Here is an 18,956-nt window from a genome sequence, read left to right on the forward strand (position 1 = left end):
ATTATAATCTAATTTTTAAAAAATATTTGAAAATATTTTTTAATTGAATTTTCTATGATTTTTTTTTTTTTTTTTCAAGTGTTGCGTCATTAAAAGAGAATCCAATGTGTGCACACTTGTATGCACACTTCTCACTTCTAACGGGCACTAATGGAATTTCCGTGTAATGACGCAGCGTCAATATAGTCCTTCGGGGGGCGCAAATGGGCGCCAAGGTGACGTGTAAGCGTGCTTTAAAAGAAGAGGCGGCGGCTTCAATGAGGCGCAATCATTTTGGCGAATATCATTCCAGGGCAATTCTCCTCAATTTCTAAATAGATGCAAATTATGTTGTCAAAAGTATGGAAAAGTATCCAAGTATGGATATTGAAATGCTGTATCCGGATACCATATCTGAGTGCAAAAATGTTGATACTCAGTTATTCATCTGTTATTTATGGAAGCGTATTGCTGCCACAGCCACAAAAATATGACATTATCATGCAAATGTATTATTATTATTATAATTATTACTCCAGTAATAACACAATTACAGTCATGTAAAAATCCAAATCATCATGTAAAAATTGTGATACTATCATATAAAAATGTGATAATTATGTCAAAAGCTGAAACTATCATGTAAAAACATGATCATTAACACATAAAATGTGATACTATCATGTAAAATTGTGATACTATCATGTAAAAACATGGTAATTATCATGTAAAAACGTACTAACAATGACAAAAAACGTGATTTTCATTTAAAAATGGGATAATTCCAGCCTTTTATTTTCTCCAGTAATAACACGATTACGATCATGTAACTACATGATAATCCTCATGTACAAATGTGACACTATCATGTAATAACGTAAAATTTATCATGTGAAAATGTGTTATGTGAAAACGATCATTATAATGTTAAATCGTGATACTATCATGTAAAAACATGATAAATATCATGTAAAAACGTGCTAACGATCCCAAAAAATGATAATTTTCATGTAAAAATAGGATAATTCCAGCCTTTCATTTTCTCCAGTAATAACACAATTACGATCATAAAATTACATGATAATTATCATGTAAAAATGTGACACTATCATGTGAAAACGTGATATTTATCATGTGAAAACGTGATATGTGAAAACGGTCATTATCATGTTCAATTGTGATAATATCACGTAAAAACATGATAATTATCATGTAAAAACGTGCTAACGATCACGAAAAACGTGATAATTTTCATGTAAAAATGGGATAATTCCAGCCTTTCATTTTCTCCAGTAATAACACAATTACGATCATGTAATTACATGATAATTATTATGTAAAAATGTGACACTATCATGTAAAAACGCGATATTTATCATGTGAAAACGTGATATGTGAAAATGATCATTATCATGTTAAATCGTGATACTATCATGTAAAAACATGATAATTATCATGTAAAAACGTGCTAACAGTCACGAAAAATGTGATAATTTTCATGTAAAAATGGATAATTCCAGCATTTCATTTTCTCCAGTAATAACACAGTTACGATCATGTAATTACATGATAATTATCATGTAAAAATGTGACACTATCATGTAAAAACGTGATATTTATCATGTGAAAACGTGATATGTGAAAACGATCATTATCATGTTAAATCGTGATACTATCAGGTAAAAACGTAACAAATATCATGCAAAAACGTGATACTATAATGTAAAAATGTGATAATCATCATTTAAAAATGTGATAAAACAATGTAATAACGTGATAATTTCATCCATTTTCTCCCGTAAAAACATAACTCTCATGTAAAAATATCATAATTACCATGTATAAATGTGATAATTATCATGTAAAAACGTGAAAACTACCATGTGAAACACGTGATTTTTGTGTGATAAAGTATCATATTAAATGGTGGTAATTATCATGTAATAATGTGATAATGGATCACGTTAAAACATTAAAAAAAGGGGAGAAGAGATCCGTTCTTGGCATGAGACATTGTACAGTTGGTATCACATGTTTATGCATGAGTAAATGTGATTTTGCAATACTCTTCATAGTAATACGTTGAACTTTTACATTCAAGTGTTATATAGAAATTCTTTTAATATCCAATCAAAGTCAACAAAGGTACTTGCCATTGTGGTCTCAGCAATGGAGCCAAAACTGTTGATGAAGATGTTGCAGGTGACGTTGACGGGCGGACCTGAGGACAAAGATTGAGAGAGCGCATCAGAGAATGAACAGTTCCGATCCATACGAACAGACTTCTCTCGCCGTCAACGGCAGTGTTTCATACTGCATTTGAAAAATGGCTGCATATAATGTAGCTCATTCATACTTTACACACAAAATCACACGCTTTTATTTCGACACTGGCGAGATCGAGTACATGCCCTACTGCACTTGGCTCACTCTGGTGTCCGCGGTTACATTCGTTCATTTGCCGCATCCCAGTCAAAATGGATTGGATATCTAGCAACGTCAATGGTGCCCAATAAGTTAACAAGGAAGAAAAATAGATAGAATAGATAGATACTATAAATAGATAGACAGATGTATAGATGTATGGGTAAATGGATAGATGTACTGTATAGCTAGACGTTTAGACGTATAGATAGATATATAGATGTAAAGAGATGAATAGATGTATATATGTATAGACATGCATAGTTAGATATACGTATACTGTATGTATGGATAGATGTGTAGATAGATAGCTGTATAGATGGATAGATGTATAGATTGTTAGATGCTATAGATAGATGTATAGCTAGATAAGACAGATGTACAGATAGATGGACGTATTGATAGATACTATAGCAAGATAGATGTGTACATAGCTGTATAGATAGACGTATAGTTTGTCAGACGCTATAGATAGATAACATAGATTGATGTATAGATAGATGGACCTATTGATAGATACTATGGATACTATAGGTAGATATATGCATATAGATAGATGTATAAAGATACATATAGATGTGTAGATTTATAGCTGTATAGACAGGCGTATAGATTGTTAGATACTATAGATAGATAGATGTATAGCTAGATAAGAGATAGATATATAGATAGGCGGGTGTATTGATACTATAGAAAGATACATGTGTAGACAGGTAGCTGTATAGACAGATAGGCGTATAAATTGTTAGATACCATAGATAGATAGATGTATAGCTATGTAGATTAGATAGATATATATTAGGGCTGTCAAAATTATCGCGTTAACGGGCGGTAATTCGTTTTTTAAAACTATCACGTTAAAATATTTGACGCAATTAACTCACATGCCCCGCTCAGATTAAAATGACAGCGCAGTTTAATGTTCGCTTGTTACTTGTTTTTTGGTGTTTGGCGCCCTCTGCTGGCACTTGGGTCCAACTGATTTTATGTGTTACACCATGAGTGAGCATGGTGTAATTATTGACATCAACAATGATGCTTGAAAATTTTACAAATTTTAATAAAACGAAAACATTAAGACGGGTTTTAATATAAAATTTCTATAACTTGTACTAACATTTATCTTTTAAGAACTACAAGTCTTTCTATCCATGGATCCCTTTAACAGAATGTTTATAATGGTAATGCCATCTTGTTGATTTATTGGTATAATAAACAAATACAGTACTTATATACCATATGTTGAATGTATATATCCGTCTTGTGTCTTATCTTTCCATTCCAACAATAATTTAGAGAAAAATATGGCATATTTTATAGATGGTTTGAATTGCGATTAATTACGATTAATTCATTTTTAAGCTGTAATTAACTCGATTAAAAATTTTAATCGTTTGACAGCCCTAATATATAGATAAGTGGACGTATTGATACTATAGAAAAATAGGTGTTTAGATAGCTGTATACATAAGCGTATAGATTGTTGCTATAGCTAGATAGATGTATAGCTAGATAACATAGATGTATAGATAGATGGACGTATTGATACTATAGATAGATGTATAGAGATGTATAGATAGATGAACGTATAGATGGATGTATAGCTAGATAAGATTGATGTATAGATGGACTTATTGATAGATACTATAGATAGATGTATAGAGATGTATAGATAAATAAACATATAGATGGATGTATAGCTAGATAAGATTGATGTATAGATGGACATATTGATAGATATCATAGATGGATGTATATATGTATGTAAAGATAGATAGATGTATATCGATATATGTATATAGATGTATAGATAGAAAGATGTATATACTGTATGTATGAATAGATAGATGTATAGATAGCTGTATAGATACATGCATAGACACAGATATATAGGTAGAGAGATGTATAGATTTATAGGTAGATGTATAGATATATATATATAATGTATATAGATGTATAGATAAAAAGATGTACATACTGTATGAAAAGATAGATGTATATATAGCTGTATACGTAGATAGACACATGTATAGACACAGACAGATGTATCGAGAAATGTACAGATAGGTACAGAGATGTATAGATGTGTAGATACATAGACGTATAGCTAGATAGATGTCTATAGATAGAAAGATGTATATAGATATATGTATATAGATGTATAGATAGAAAGATGTATATACTGTATGTATAAAAGATACACGTATAGATAGCTGTATAGATACACATGTATAGACAGAGTTAGATGTATCGAGAAATATACAGATAGGTAGAGAGATGTATAGCTGTGTAGATACATAGACGTAAAGCTAGACTTATAGACGTATGGATCGATAGATGTATCGATAGATGTAAAGAGAGATATGTATAGATAGATGTATAGATCAATAGAGGGATGTATGGATGTGACGACATGTATATAAGGATGAATACAGTTGATGCATAGATGTATAGATGCAGAGATGTATAGATAGAAGTATATCGATTTTTGTATAAATATATGTATCGAAAGATGTATAGATAATGTATAGACGTAAAGATAGATGTATAGATTGATAGAGCGGTAGCCTTTATTGTTCAATGGGGAAATTCATTTTCGCAGTCTGTCATCACCAACATGAATACAAAGCCACATCATTGGTTATTGAGTGCCGACATGGCCGATGGGACAAAGCGAGCCCGTGACCCAAAACCAACAGGAAGTGACACCAAATCAACAGGAAGTTATCATTACATCCCTCATGTACCTCCACCTTCCATCCCAAGTAGAGCTCATCAGCCAGCGCGACTTCCGCGGGCACGCCCGCAGAGGTCAATCGCAGTGTTTTATCGTCCTTCAGGCGGCGCCGCCATCTCGTTGAAATATGAGCAAAGATGAAAAATCCATGTCATGTGACAAGGAAGGACGCCGATAAATTTGCTTCAAAGTCAAACTTCCTCCTACATAAACATCACCGCGCTCCGTGGTCTCGCCTCCAGTATCGAAAGGACGTTTCAAAATAAAAGTACTGTTCAATATGGGTGTAACATAACGGTTCGGTACAACAGAGAAAAGCAGCTCTTATTAAAGTGCAAAGTAATAGACGAAAACATCAAATAAACTCAGTACAGGAAAAAACATATCAAAGTTAGTCCTCCTATAATCCAGGGGGCAGAAGAGGCCCCACCAGAACCAACATTACTGGAAAAAAGAAGACAAACCAAAACAGACTAAGATGTTATCATTGATCACTACTAGCACTTCCCGTTGATTTTGAGGCCTCTCTGACTTCCTGTAGATAACGGGTCACTTCCTGTTTATATTGAGGAATTTCGGCTTCACTTCCAGTTCATATTGGGTCACTTCCTGTTCATTTGGGGGCATTTCGGGTTCATTTCCTGTACATATTGGGTTCCTTCCTGCTGGGTTTGAGGCAACTCGGACTTCAAGTCGATATAGGGTCACTTCCTGTTTACATTGGGGGCATTTTGCGTTCACTTCCTGTTCATATTGGGTCACTTCCTGTTGATATGGGGGGATTTCAGGGTGACCTGTTGATTTGGATGCATTTTGAGTTCACTTCCTGTAAATATTGGGTCACTTGATTTTGAGGCATTCCAGGGTCACTTCCTGTTCATATTAGGTCACTTCCTGTTTATTTTAAGGCATTTCAGGTTCGCTTCGTGTTCATTTTCGGTCACTTCCTGTTAATATGGGGAGTTTTCGGGACCACTTCTTGTTGATTTGGGGATATTTCGAGTTTACTTCCTGTACATATTGAGTCACTTCCTGTTGATTTTGAGGCAACTCGGACTTCCTGTAGCTAAACGGTCACTTCCTGTTTATAGTGGGGCATTTGGGGTTCACCTGTACATATTGGCTTACTTTCTGTTGATTTGGGTGAGTTACAGGGTCACTTCCTATTGATATCGGGTCACTTCCTGTTGATCTGGGGGCATTTCAGAGTTGCTTCCTGTTGAAAGCAGGTCACTTCTTGTTGATTTTGAGGCATTTCAGGGTCACTTCTTGTTGATATCAGGTCACTTCCTGTTGATTTGGGTGCACGTTTGGGTCATTTCCTGTTTCTCTTAGTTTACTTCCTGTTGATATTAGATCACTTCCTATTGATCTGGGGACATTTCGGGATTGCTTCCTGTTGATATCGTTTCACTTCCTGTTGATCTGGGGGGTTTTGGGGGTCACTTCCTGTTGATATCAGTTCACTTCCTGTTGATGGGAGGGCGTTTTGGGCTCACTTCCTGTTGATTTTGAGGCATTCTAGGTTCACCTCTTGTAGATATCAGGTCACTTCCTGTTAAATTTTGGGCTTTTCAGGGCACTTCCTGTTCATATCGATTCACTTCCTGTTGATTTGAGGGCATTATAGAGTTGCGTCCTGTAGATATATCAGGTCACTTCCCAATGGTTTGGGGGTAGTTTGGGTACACTTACCGTTCATATTTGGTCACTTCCTGTTGATTTGGGGGTGTTTGGGGTCACTTCCTGTTGATATCAGTTCACATCCTGTTGTTTGGGGGGGCGTTTTGGGCTCACTTCCTGATGATTTTGAGGCGTTCTGGGTTCACCTCTTGCAGATATGAGGTCACTTCTTGTTAACTTTTGGGCTTTTCAGGGCACTTCCTGTTCATATCGGGTCTTCCTGCTGATATGAGGGCATTATAGAGTTACTTCCTGTAGATGTCGAGTCACTTCCCAATGGTTTGGGGGTATTTTGGGTACACTTACTGTTCATATTTGGTCACTTCCTGTTGATTTGGGGGTCACTTCCGGTTGATATCAGTCCACTTCCTGTTGTTTGGGGGGCGTTTTGGGCTCACTTCCTGTTGATTTTGAGGCATTCTAGTTCACCTATTGCAGATATCAGGTCACTTCCTGTTAACTTTGGGGCTTTTCGGGGCACTTCCTGTTCATATTGGTTCACTTCCTGTTGATTTGAGGGCATCATAGAGTTACTTCCTGTAGATATTGGGTCACTTCCCAATGGTTTGGGGGTATTTTGGGTACACTTCCTGATCATATTTGGTCACTTCCTGTTGATTTAGGGGTGTTTGGGGGTCACTTCCTGTTAATATAAGTTCACTTCCTGTCGTTTGGGGGCGTTTTGGGCTCACTTCCTGTTGATTTTGAGGCATTCTAAGTTCACCTCTTGTAGATATCAGGTCACTTCCTGTTAACGTTGGGGCTTTTCAGGGCATTTCCTGTTCATATCGGGTCACTTCCTGTTGATAGGTGGGCATTATAGAGTTACTTCCTGTAGATATCGGGTCACTTCCCAATGGTTTGGGGGTATTTTGGGTACACTTCCTGATCATATTGGGTCACATCCTGTTGATATAGGGTGATAGACTATAAGGGTCACATCTTGCTGATTTGGAGGCATTTTAGGGTCACTTCCTGTTCATTTTTGGTTCACTTCCTGTTGATTTGAGGGCATTTTAGTAGTTACTTCCTGTAGATATCGGGTCACTTCCTGTTCAGGTTTGGGTCACTTCCTGTTGATTGAGTGAATGGAAGTTTTTGTGCCTTTAAAATGAATGGTGTGCGAATTGAGCCAGTGTAAATCAATGGGAAACTTTGCCCATTACAAATGAATGGCTATGTTTTTGGCAACTTGTGGCCGAACTGTACATTTTTAGCAAAAACTGCATAGAACGTTTGTGCCCCTCAGCGTCCTGCGTCACATTCGAATTCCGGTCGTTTTTGTGTCAGATCGGTGTCGGTGAGTCAAACAGTTAAAAAAAAAAAAAAACAATGGAAGTAAATAAAGGGACAAAAAAGACAAACTCAAAAGGTGATGAACTGTTTATAGTGTGTCTTGTAAATAATGGCAAATGCATTAGTCGCCTGTACAAACATGGCGCTCGCCGCGTTGACTCCAAGCTCTAAACAAGCAGCATTTGTTTGTTGTACTTTTATTATTTATGGGATTTATTTGCCTTCTGGTCACAGCGGGCTTTGGGCAAACACACACACATACACACACGCACGCACGCGTTCGCTTAATATCCCACTGCAAGTCGCCGTCTAATTCCACAGGCGGGCTGAACTGAGGATTCCGGATTACTTTGATGGCCAATTACTCTCCCTGTCAGCGTGTGCGCATCCCCGCAGGGGCTTTCTGTGAGAGAGATAGAGAATAGCGAGCGTATCCATCGGTGGTCCGTTTAAAGGGGAGGGATGGTGTAAAGGCGCGCGTGAATGGCGTGACTCAAGGCTAGCGAGCTAGCTAGCTAAATGGGATGTTTGTGTTTTGGTATGCAACATAAAAACGGTAAATAAACAATAAACAGTGAATTTTTCAGGCTAAAAGACGCTAGTTTTTGGCTTTTCGTTCACGTTTTTAAGAGAAGCAGCTAATTTATGGATATTTACGATCTAGCTAGCATGAAGAAACTTCTTTCTGGCACAGTTATACCTATAACACACAGTAAAACAACATCAGGTTTTACACAAGCAGCTAATTTACGATCTAGCTAGCATGAAAAAACTGCTTGTTGACACAGTTATACCTATAACACAGAGTAAAACAACAACAACAACAACAGGTTTTACAGAAGCAGCTAATTTACGATCTAGCTATCATGAATGAAAACAGTAAATAAACAATAAACAGTGAATTTTTCAGGCTAAAAGATGCTAGTTTTTGGCTTTTCGCTGAGTTTTAAGAGAAGCAGCTAATTTATGGATATTTACGATCTAGCTAGCATGAAGAAACTTCTTTCTGGCACAATTATACCTATAACACAGAGTAAAACAACATCAGGTTTTACAGAAGCAGCTAATTTGCGATCTAGCTAGCATGAAAAAACTGCTTTTTGGCAGTTATACCTATAACACAAAGTAAAACAACAACAACAGGTTTTACAGAAGCAGCTAATTTACAATCTAGCTTTCGTGAATGAAAAACAGTAAATAAACAATAAACAGTGAATTTTTCAGGCTAAAAGACGCTAGTTTTTGGCTTTTCGTTCACATTTTTAAGAGAAGCAGCTAATTTATGGATATTTACGCTCTAGCTAGCATGAAGAAACTGCTTTCTGGCACCGTTATACCTATAACACGCAGTAAAACAACATCAACAACAACAGGTTTTACAAAAGAAGGTAATTTACGATCTAGCTAGCATGAAAAAACTGCTTTTTGGCACATTTATACCTATAAAACACAGTAAAACAACAAGTTTTACAGAAGCAGCTAATTTACGATCTAGCTAGCATGAAAAAACTGCTTTTTGGCACAGTTATACCTTTAACACAGAGTAAAACAACCACAACAACAACAGGTTTTTCAGAAGCAGCTAATTTACGATCTAGCTATCATGAATGAAAACGGTAAATAAACAATAAACAGTGAATTTTTTAGGCTAAACGATGTTTAGCCTAAAAAAGCCTGATAATTTATGGATATTTACTATCTAGCTAGCATGAAGAAACTTCTTTCTGGCACAGTTATACCTATAACACACAGTAAAGCAACATCAGGTTTTAAAGAAGCAGCTAATTTATGATCTAGCAAGCATTACAGTAAACAGGAAGTGACCCAGAAATGCACTCAATCAACAGGAAGTGACTCCAAAATGCCGTCCAATCAACAAGAAGTGACCCAATACCAACAGGAAGTGATCAAAAAATGCCCCCTTCGACCGGAACTGAAACCCGAAATGCCCCCAAATCAACAGGAAGTGACCCGATATCAACAGGAAGTGATGCAAAAAGCACCCAAATAAACAGGAAGATACCTGATATCAACAGGTGACCCTAAAGTGCCATCCAATCCACAAGAGGTGACCCAATACCAATAGGAAGTGACCCAGAAATGCACACAAATCACCAGGTGACCCAATATCAACAGGAAGTGATGCCGAAGTGCCACCATATCAACAGGAAGTGCCACCATATCAAAAGCAAGTGACCCCAAAATGGCGCGCAATCAACAGGAAGTGACCCAGAAATGCACTCAATCAACAGGAAGTGACCCCAAACTGCTGTCCAATCAACAAGAAGTGACCCAATACCAACAGGAAGTGATCAAAAAATGCCCCCTTCAACAGGAAGTGAAACCCGAAATGGCGCCCAATAAACAGCAAGTGACCTGATATCAACAGGAAGTGACCCATAAATGCCCCCAAATCAACAGGAAGTGACCCGATATCAACAGGAAGTGACCCCAAAATGGCGCAAAATCAACAGGAAGTGACTCCAAAATGGCGCAAAATCAACAGGAAGTGACCCAGAACTGCACTCAATCAACAGGAAGTGACACCAAAATGCAGTCCAATCAACAAGAAGTGACCCAACACCAACAGGAAGTGACCCTGAAATGCCGTCCAATCAACAAGAAGTGACCCAATTCCAATAGGAAGTGACCCAGGAATGCACACAAATCAACAGGAAGTGATGCCGAAGTGCCAGCATATCAACAGGAAGTGACCCAATATTAACAGGAAGTGATGCCGAAGTGCCACTATATCAACAGGAAGTGACCCGATATTAACAGGAAGTGACCCCAAAATGCCGCACAATTAATAGGAAGTGACCCAGAAATGCACACAAATCAACAGGAGGTGACTCGATATCAACAGGGAGTAATCCCGAAGTGCCACAATATCAACAGGAAGTGACCCGATATTAACAGGAAGTGACCCCAAAATGCCGCTCAATAGGAAGTGACCCAGAAATGCACTCAATCAACAGGGAGTGACCCCAAAATGCTGTCCAATCAACAAGAAGTGACTCAAAAACAATAGGAAGTGACCCAGGAATGCACACAAATCAACAGGAAGTGATGCCGAAGTGTCAGCATATCAACAGGAAGTGACCCGATATTAACAGGAAGTGATGCCGAAGTGCCACTATATCAACAGGAAGTGACCCGATATTAACAGGAAGTGACCCCAAAATGCCGCACAATTAATAGGAAGTGACCCAGAAATGCACACAAATCAACAGGAGGTGACTCGATATCAACAGGGAGTAATGCCGAAGTGCCACCATATCAACAGGAAGTGACCCGATATTAACAGGAAGTGACCCCAAAATGCCGCTCAATATGAAGTGACCCAGAAATTCACTCAATCAACAGGGAGTGACCCCAAAATGCTGTCCAATCAACAAGAAGTGACTCAAAAACAATAGGAAGTGACCCAGGAATGCACACAAATCAACAGGAAGTGATGCCGAAGTGCCAGCATATCAACAGGAAGTGACCCGATATTAACAGGAAGTGATGCCGAAGTGCCACTATATCAACAGGAAGTGACCCGATATTAACAGGAAGTGACCCCAAAATGCCGCAAAATTAATAGGAAGTGACCCAGAAATGCACACAAATCAACAGGAGGTGACTCGATATCAACAGGGAGTAATGCCGAAGTGCCACCATATCAACAGGAAGTGACCCGATATTAACAGGAAGTGACCCCAAAATGCCGCTCAATATGAAGTGACCCAGAAATTCACTCAATCAACAGGGAGTGACCCCAAAATGCTGTCCAATCAACAAGAAGTGACTCAAAAACAACAGGAAGTGACCCAAAATGTCCCCAAATCAACAGAAAGTGATCAAAAAATGCCCCCAAATTAACAGGAAGTGCCCCATACATGCCCCCAAATCAACAGGAAGTGACTCGATATCAACAGGAAGTGACTTGTAAATGCCCATAAAGTGACCCAAACCATCCATCCATCCATCCATTATCTTCCGCTTGTTCCGGGATCGGGTCGCGGGGGCAGCAGCTTTAACAGGGAAGCTCAGACTTCCCTCTCCCCAGCCACTTCAACCAGCTCCTCCGGCGGGATCCCAAGGCGTTCCCAGGCCAGTCGAGAGACATAGTCTCTCCAGCGTGTCCTGGGTCGTCCCCGGGGCCTCCCGCCGGTGGGACATGCCCGGAACACCTCTCCAGGGAGGCGTCCGGGAGACATCCGAACCAGATGCCCGAGCCACCTCAGCTGGCTCCTCTCTACGCGGAGGAGTAGCGGCTCGACGCCGAGTCCTTCCCGGATGACCGAGCTTCTCACCCTATCTCTAAGGGAGAGCCCGGACACCCTGCGGAGGAAACTCATTTCGGCCGCTTGTATCCGGGATCTTGTTCTTTCGGTCACGACCCAAAGCTCGTGACCATAGGTGAGGGTAGGAACGTAGATCGACTGGTAAATCGAGAGCTTTGCCTTTTGGCTCAGCTCCTTCTTCACCACTACGGAACGGCGCAGAGTCCGCATTACTGCAGACGCCGCACCGATTCGCCTGTCGATCTCCCGCTCCCTCCTACCGTCACTCGTGAACAAGATCCCAAGATACTTGAACTCCTCCACTTGGGGTAGGATCTCATCCCCGACCCGGAGAGGGCACTCCACCCTTTTCCGACTGAGGACCATGGTCTCGGATTTGGAGGTGCTGATCTTCATCCCAACCGCTTCACACTCAGCTGCGAACCGCTCCAGTGAGAGTTGGAGGTCACGGCTTGATGAAGCCAACAGCACTAAATCATCTGCAAAAAGCAGAGATTCAATGCTGAGGTCACCAAACCGGACCCCCTCAACGCTTCGGCTGCGCCTAGAAATTCTGTCCATAAAAATTATGAACAAAATCGGTGACAAAGGGCAGCCTTGGCGGAGTCCAACCCTCACTGGGAACGAATTCGACTTACTGCCGGCAATGCGGACCAAACTCTGACACCGGTCGTACCGGGACCGAACAGCCCTTACCAAGGGGCTCGGTACCCCGTACTCCCGGAGCACCCCCCACAGGACTCCCCGAGGCACACGGTCGAACGCCTTCTCCAGATCCACAAAACACGTAGACTGATCGGGCGAACTCCCCTGCACCCTCGAGGACCCTGCCGAGGGTGTAGAGCTGGTCCACTGTTCCACGGCGGGGACGAAAACCACACTGCTCCTCCTGAATCCGAGATTCGACTTCTCGGCGGACTCTCCTCTCCAGCACCCCTGAATAGACTTTACCGGGGAGGCTGAGGAGTGTGATCCCTCTATAATTGGAACACACCCTCCGGTCCCCCTTCTTAAAAAGGGGGACCACCACCCCGGTCTGCCAATCCAGAGGCACTGTCCCCGATGTCCACGCGATGTTGTAAAGACGTGTCAGCTACAACACCCCTACAACATCCAGAGCCTTCAGGAACTCCGGGCGGATCTCATCTACCCCCGGAGCCTTGCCACCGAGGAGCTTTCCAACCGCCTAGGTGACTTCAACCCCAGAGATCGAAGAGCCCACCACGGAGTCCCCAGACTCTGCTTCCTCAAAGGGAGGCGTGTCGGTGGAATTGAGGAGGGCCTCGAAGTATTCTCCCCACCGGCTCACGACGTCCCGAGTCGAGGTCAGCAGTACACCATCTTCACCATACACAGTGTTAATGGTACACTGCTTTCCCCTCCTCAGGCGCCGGATGGTGGACCAGAATTTCCTCGAAGCCGTCCGGAAGTCGTTTTCCATGGCCTCGCCGAACTCCTCCCACGTCCGGGTTTTGACCCAAACCATCCCAACGCAACTCCTCTGGAAACTGCATTACCTCCATGTCGTTTTACTTAAGCTAAAAAAGTTAGCCCTTATGTTCAGTGCTGCAGTGCGCTAAAACAGCTTGAAGTGTTTATTGCTAGCTGTCACATCCAGTCAACGACCACAATAAAACGCTCCTGCGGCACACGCGCCTACCTCAAATGTCTTCATTTCAAAAGAAAAGGGAGGAAAAGATTATTGATTAGCTGCGACAAAGAGCGTCCATCTTTGCATCTCGTGGGGACTTGACGTCCAAGTTTCAGCTGAGAGCTGTTAACGCTCACAGCGAATGCGGGGTATTAGCTCAATAAAGGTAAACGCTAAGGATCATGAATATTTCATGAGGGAGCAGAATCCTCATTAAAGCACACAAATTCTGCTTCTTCTGCTTTTAACGAGCCGACGTCTTTGGGCTTTTGTTTGTTTCCCGTCCGCCAAAACAGCTTTCGCGACTGCCAACCGACATCAGCGCTATAGATATATAGGTGATAGATTCTAGGGGGTATATAAAAGCTCATGTATCTCAATACTTGGTAGCTCAAAAAGTTAGCGATATGCTCCCGCCAAGAATCGATTACTCGTTTTGAAAAGGTGTCACTGTTTAAAAAAATAAAACGAACCAAAAGGTTGCTAGCAAAACCTTCCATTAGAATAGCGTCTACCTTAGCTCACTAGCTGCTATTGACGGCACTAGAAATTTAATTCAATTTGACTGGATTGGACGTCTAGCGCCGTCAATTACGCTGAAACCAGAGTGTGTCTTGTGGGCATTTGCAGGTCACTTACTGGTCAATTTAGGGTATTTACAGGTTACTTTCTCTAAATTTTGTGTAACTTCCTATTCATTTGGGGGCATTGTTCTTTTTCAGGAACCTAAATTCAACAGGAAGTGACCTGTAAGTCAAGTAAATCAAGAGTAAAACCTGATTTTGAGTCACTTCCTCTTCAGTTCAGGGCTTTCTTGAGGCATTTGAGTCAGTAACCTAAAATTAACAGGAAGTGACCTGTAAATGCACACAAATCCACAGGAGGTGACCCGATATCAACAGGAAGTGATGTCGAAGAGCCACCATATCAACAGGAAGTGTCCCGATATTAACAGGAAGTGAACCCAAAATGCCGCACAATTCATAGGAAGTGACCCAGAAATGCACTCAATCAACAGGAAGTGCCCCCAAAATGCTTTCCAATCAACAAGAAGTGACCCAAAACCAACAGGAAGTGACCCAGAAATGCCCCCAAATCAACAGGAAGTGATCAAAAAAATGCCCCCAAATCAACAGAAAGTGACCCGATACCAACAGGAAGTGAAACCCGAAATGCCGTCCAATCAACAAGAAGTGACCAAATATCAACACGAAGTGACCCAGAAATGCACACAAATCAACAGGTGACACGATATCAACAGAAAGTGATGCCAAAATGCAACCATATTAACAGGAAGTGACACGATATTAAAAGGAGGTGACCCCAAAATGGCGCACAATCAACAGGAAGTGACCCTGAAACGCCCCCAAATCAACAGGAAGTGACCCAAAATGCCATCCAATCAACAAGAAGTGACCAAATACCAACAGGAAGTGACCCAGAAATGCACACAAATCAACAGGAAGTGATCAAAAAAATGCCCCCAAATCAACAGAAAGTGACCCGATACCAACAGGAAGTGAAACCCGAAATGCCGTCCAATCAACAAGAAGTGACCAAATATCAACACGAAGTGACCCAGAAATGCACACAAATCAACAGGTGACACGATATCAACAGAAAGTGATGCCAAAATGCAACCATATTAACAGGAAGTGACCCGATATTAAAAGGAGGTGACCCCAAAATGGCGCACAATCAACAGGAAGTGACCCTGAAACGCCCCCAAATCAACAGGAAGTGACCCAAAATGCCATCCAATCAACAAGAAGTGACCAAATACCAACAGGAAGTGACCCAGAAATGCACACAAATCAACAGGAGGTGACACGATATCAGCAGGAAGTGATGCTGGAGTGCCACCATATTAACAGGAAGTGACCTGATATTAACAGGAGGTGACCCCAAAATGGCGCACAATCAACAGGAAGTGACCCTGAAACGCCCCCAAATCAACAGGAATTGACCCAAAATGCCGTCCAATCAACAAGAAGTGACCCAATACCAACAGGAAGTGACCCAGAAATGCACACAAATCAACAGGAAGTGACCCCAAAATGCTGTCCAATCAACAAGAAGTGACCCAAAACCAACAGGAATTGACCCAGAAATGCCCCCAAATCAACAGGAAGTGATTAAAAAAATGCCCCCAAATCAACAGGAAGTGACCCGATACCAACAGGAAGTGAAACCCGAAATGCCGTCCAATCAACAAGAAGTGACCAAATACCAACAGGAAGTACACAGAAATGCACACAAATCAACAGGAGGTGACACGATTTCAACAGGAAGTGATGCCGAAGTGCTAGCATATTAACAGGAAGTGACCCGATATTAACAGGAGGTGACCCCAAAATGGCCCACAATCAACAGGAAGTGACCCCGAAAGGCACTCAATCAACAGGAAGTGACCCAAAATGCCGTCCAATCAACAAACAGTGACCCAATAGCAACAGGAAGTGACCCAGAAATTCACACAAATGAACAGGAGGGGACCCGATGTCAACAGGAAGTGATGCCGAAGTGCCACGAAGTGACCTGTAAATCAAGTAAATCAAGAGTAAAACCTGATTTTGAGTCACTTCCTCTTCATTTCAGGGCTTTCTTGAGTCACTTGAGTCAGTAACCTCAAATTAACAGGAAGTGACCTGTAACTGCCCCAAAATCAACAGGACGTGACCCGTAAATGCCCCAAAAGGAAAAAGAAGTGACCAAAAATAAGCAGGAAATGTTGAATTTGAGTCACTTTCTATTCATTTGGGGACATTCTTGAGTCATTTCCTTTTCAGTAACCTAAAGTCAACAGGAAACAACAGGAAATGACCTGTCAATGCACCAAAATCAACAGGAAGTGACCTGTAAATGTCCTTAAATGAAAAGGAAGTTACTTAAAATCAAGGTTGATTGTGAGTCACTACCTATTCATTTCGGGACATTCTTGAGTCACTTCCTTTTCAGTAACCCAAAATCAACAGGAAGTGACTTGCAAATGACCCAAAACCAACAGGACGTGGGTTGTAAATGCCCAAAAATCAACAGGAAGTAACCCGTAAATGCACTGAAAGGAAAAGGAAGTGACCGAAAATCAAAAGCAAAATGTTGAATTTGAGCCACTTCCTATTCATTTGGGGGACATTCATGAGTCACTTCTTTTTCAGTAACCTAAAATCAACAGGAAGTGACCTGTAAATTACCCCAAATCAACAGGAAGTGACCCGTAAATGCCCCAAAAGGAAAAGGAAGTGAGCAAAAATCAACAGGAAATGTTGAATTTGAGTCACTTCCTATTCATTAGGGGGGCATTCTGAAGTCACTTCCTTATCAGTAACCTAAAAAAATCAACAGGAAGTGACCTGTCAATGCCCCAAAATCAACAGGAAGTGACCTGTCAATGCCCTAAAAGGAAAAGGGAGTGACTGAAAATCAACAGGAAAGGTTGATTTGGAGTCACTTCCTATTCATTTGTGGACCCTAACAGAAAATCAACAGGAAGTGACTTGCAAATGCCCCCAAAACAACAGGAAGTGACTTGTCAATGCCCCAAAATCAACAGGAAGTGACCCGAATATGCTCCAAAATGAAAAGGAAGTGAATGATTTCTGAGTTACTCCCTATTCATTCGGAGACGCTCCTGAGTCACTTCCTTTTCAGTAACCTAAAATCAACAGGAAGTGACTTGCAAATGCCCCCAAAACAACAGGAAGTGACCTGTCAATGCCCCAAAATCAACAGGAAGTGACCTGTAAATACTCCAAAATGAAAAGGAAGTGACTTAAATCAACAGGAAATGTTGATTCGGAGTCACTTCCTTTTAGTTTGGAGACATTCTTGAGTCACTTCCTTTTCAGTAATTAAAATCAACAGGAAGTGACTTGTAAATGCCTCTAAATCAACAGGAAGTGACCCGTAAATGCCCCAAGATCAACAGGAAGTAGCTTGTAAATGCCCCAAAAGGAAATGGGAGGAATTTTGACTGGATTTTCTTTTTTTGAGGGCATTTACAGGTCACTTCCTGCACATATTGGGTCACTTCCTCTTCATTCGTGGGGGATTTCAGGGTTACTTCCTGTTATCCGGTCACTTCCTGTTGATATCGGGTCATTTCTTGTTGATTTGGCAGAATTTCATGGTCATTTTCCTTAGAAATTGAGGCATTTCATTGTCATGTCCTGTAAATGTCGGGTAACTTCCTGTTGATCTGATTTGTAGTCACTTCCTGTCAATATCAGATCACAGTGGGTCACTTTCTGTTTATTTCTGAGCATTTCAAGGTCACTTCCTCTTGACCTGAGGTCATTTTGAGGTCACTTCCTGTCGATATCGATTCACTTCCTGTTGATTTGGGAGCATTTCAAGGTCACTTTCTTTTGATTTTGGGCATTTCTGGGTCACTTCCTCTTGACCTGAGGGCATTTTGTGGTCACTTCCAGTCGATATCGAGTCACTTCCTGTTGATTTGGGTTCACTTCCTGTTGAATTGTTGGCATTTCAGTGTCACTTCCTGTTGATATCAGGTCACTTCCTATTAATTTGGGAGCATTTGAAGGTCACTTCCTTTTGATTTTGAGGCATTTTAGTGTCATTTCCTGTAAATATCGGGTCACTTCATATTGATTTCGGGCTTTTCTGGGTCACTTCCTGTTGGTCTGGGGTCGTTTTATAGTCACTTCCTGTCGATATCGAGTCAATTCCTGTTGCTCTTGGGGCATCTTATGGTCACTTCCTATTGATCTGGGTTCACTTCCTGTTCGTTTTGAAGCATTTCAGTCTCATTTCCTGTCAATATTGGGTAACTTCCTCTAGAATGGATTTTGGTCAGTTCATGTTGAATTGCAAGCATTTCTGGGTCACTTCCTGTTGCTTTTGGGGCATTTCATGGTCACTACCTATATAT

General features: G+C 41.0%; 1 protein-coding gene across 6 annotated transcripts in view; it reads right to left on the minus strand.

Moving 5' to 3' along the window:
- glra1 (glycine receptor, alpha 1) overlaps positions 1-18,956 on the minus strand; it is a 133,454-nt gene that overhangs the window by 61,496 nt on the left and 53,002 nt on the right. For all 6 annotated transcript variants that reach the window (XM_057849697.1, XM_057849695.1, XM_057849694.1 and 3 more), the window contains one exon: positions 2,133-2,200. In XM_057849697.1, the coding sequence (XP_057705680.1) occupies positions 2,133-2,200 (68 nt within the window). The remainder of the gene's footprint in view (positions 1-2,132; positions 2,201-18,956) is intronic.

Source organism: Corythoichthys intestinalis, chromosome 11 (genome assembly GCF_030265065.1).
Source record: "Corythoichthys intestinalis isolate RoL2023-P3 chromosome 11, ASM3026506v1, whole genome shotgun sequence".
In the NCBI taxonomy this organism is placed as follows: Eukaryota; Metazoa; Chordata; class Actinopteri; order Syngnathiformes; family Syngnathidae; genus Corythoichthys; species Corythoichthys intestinalis.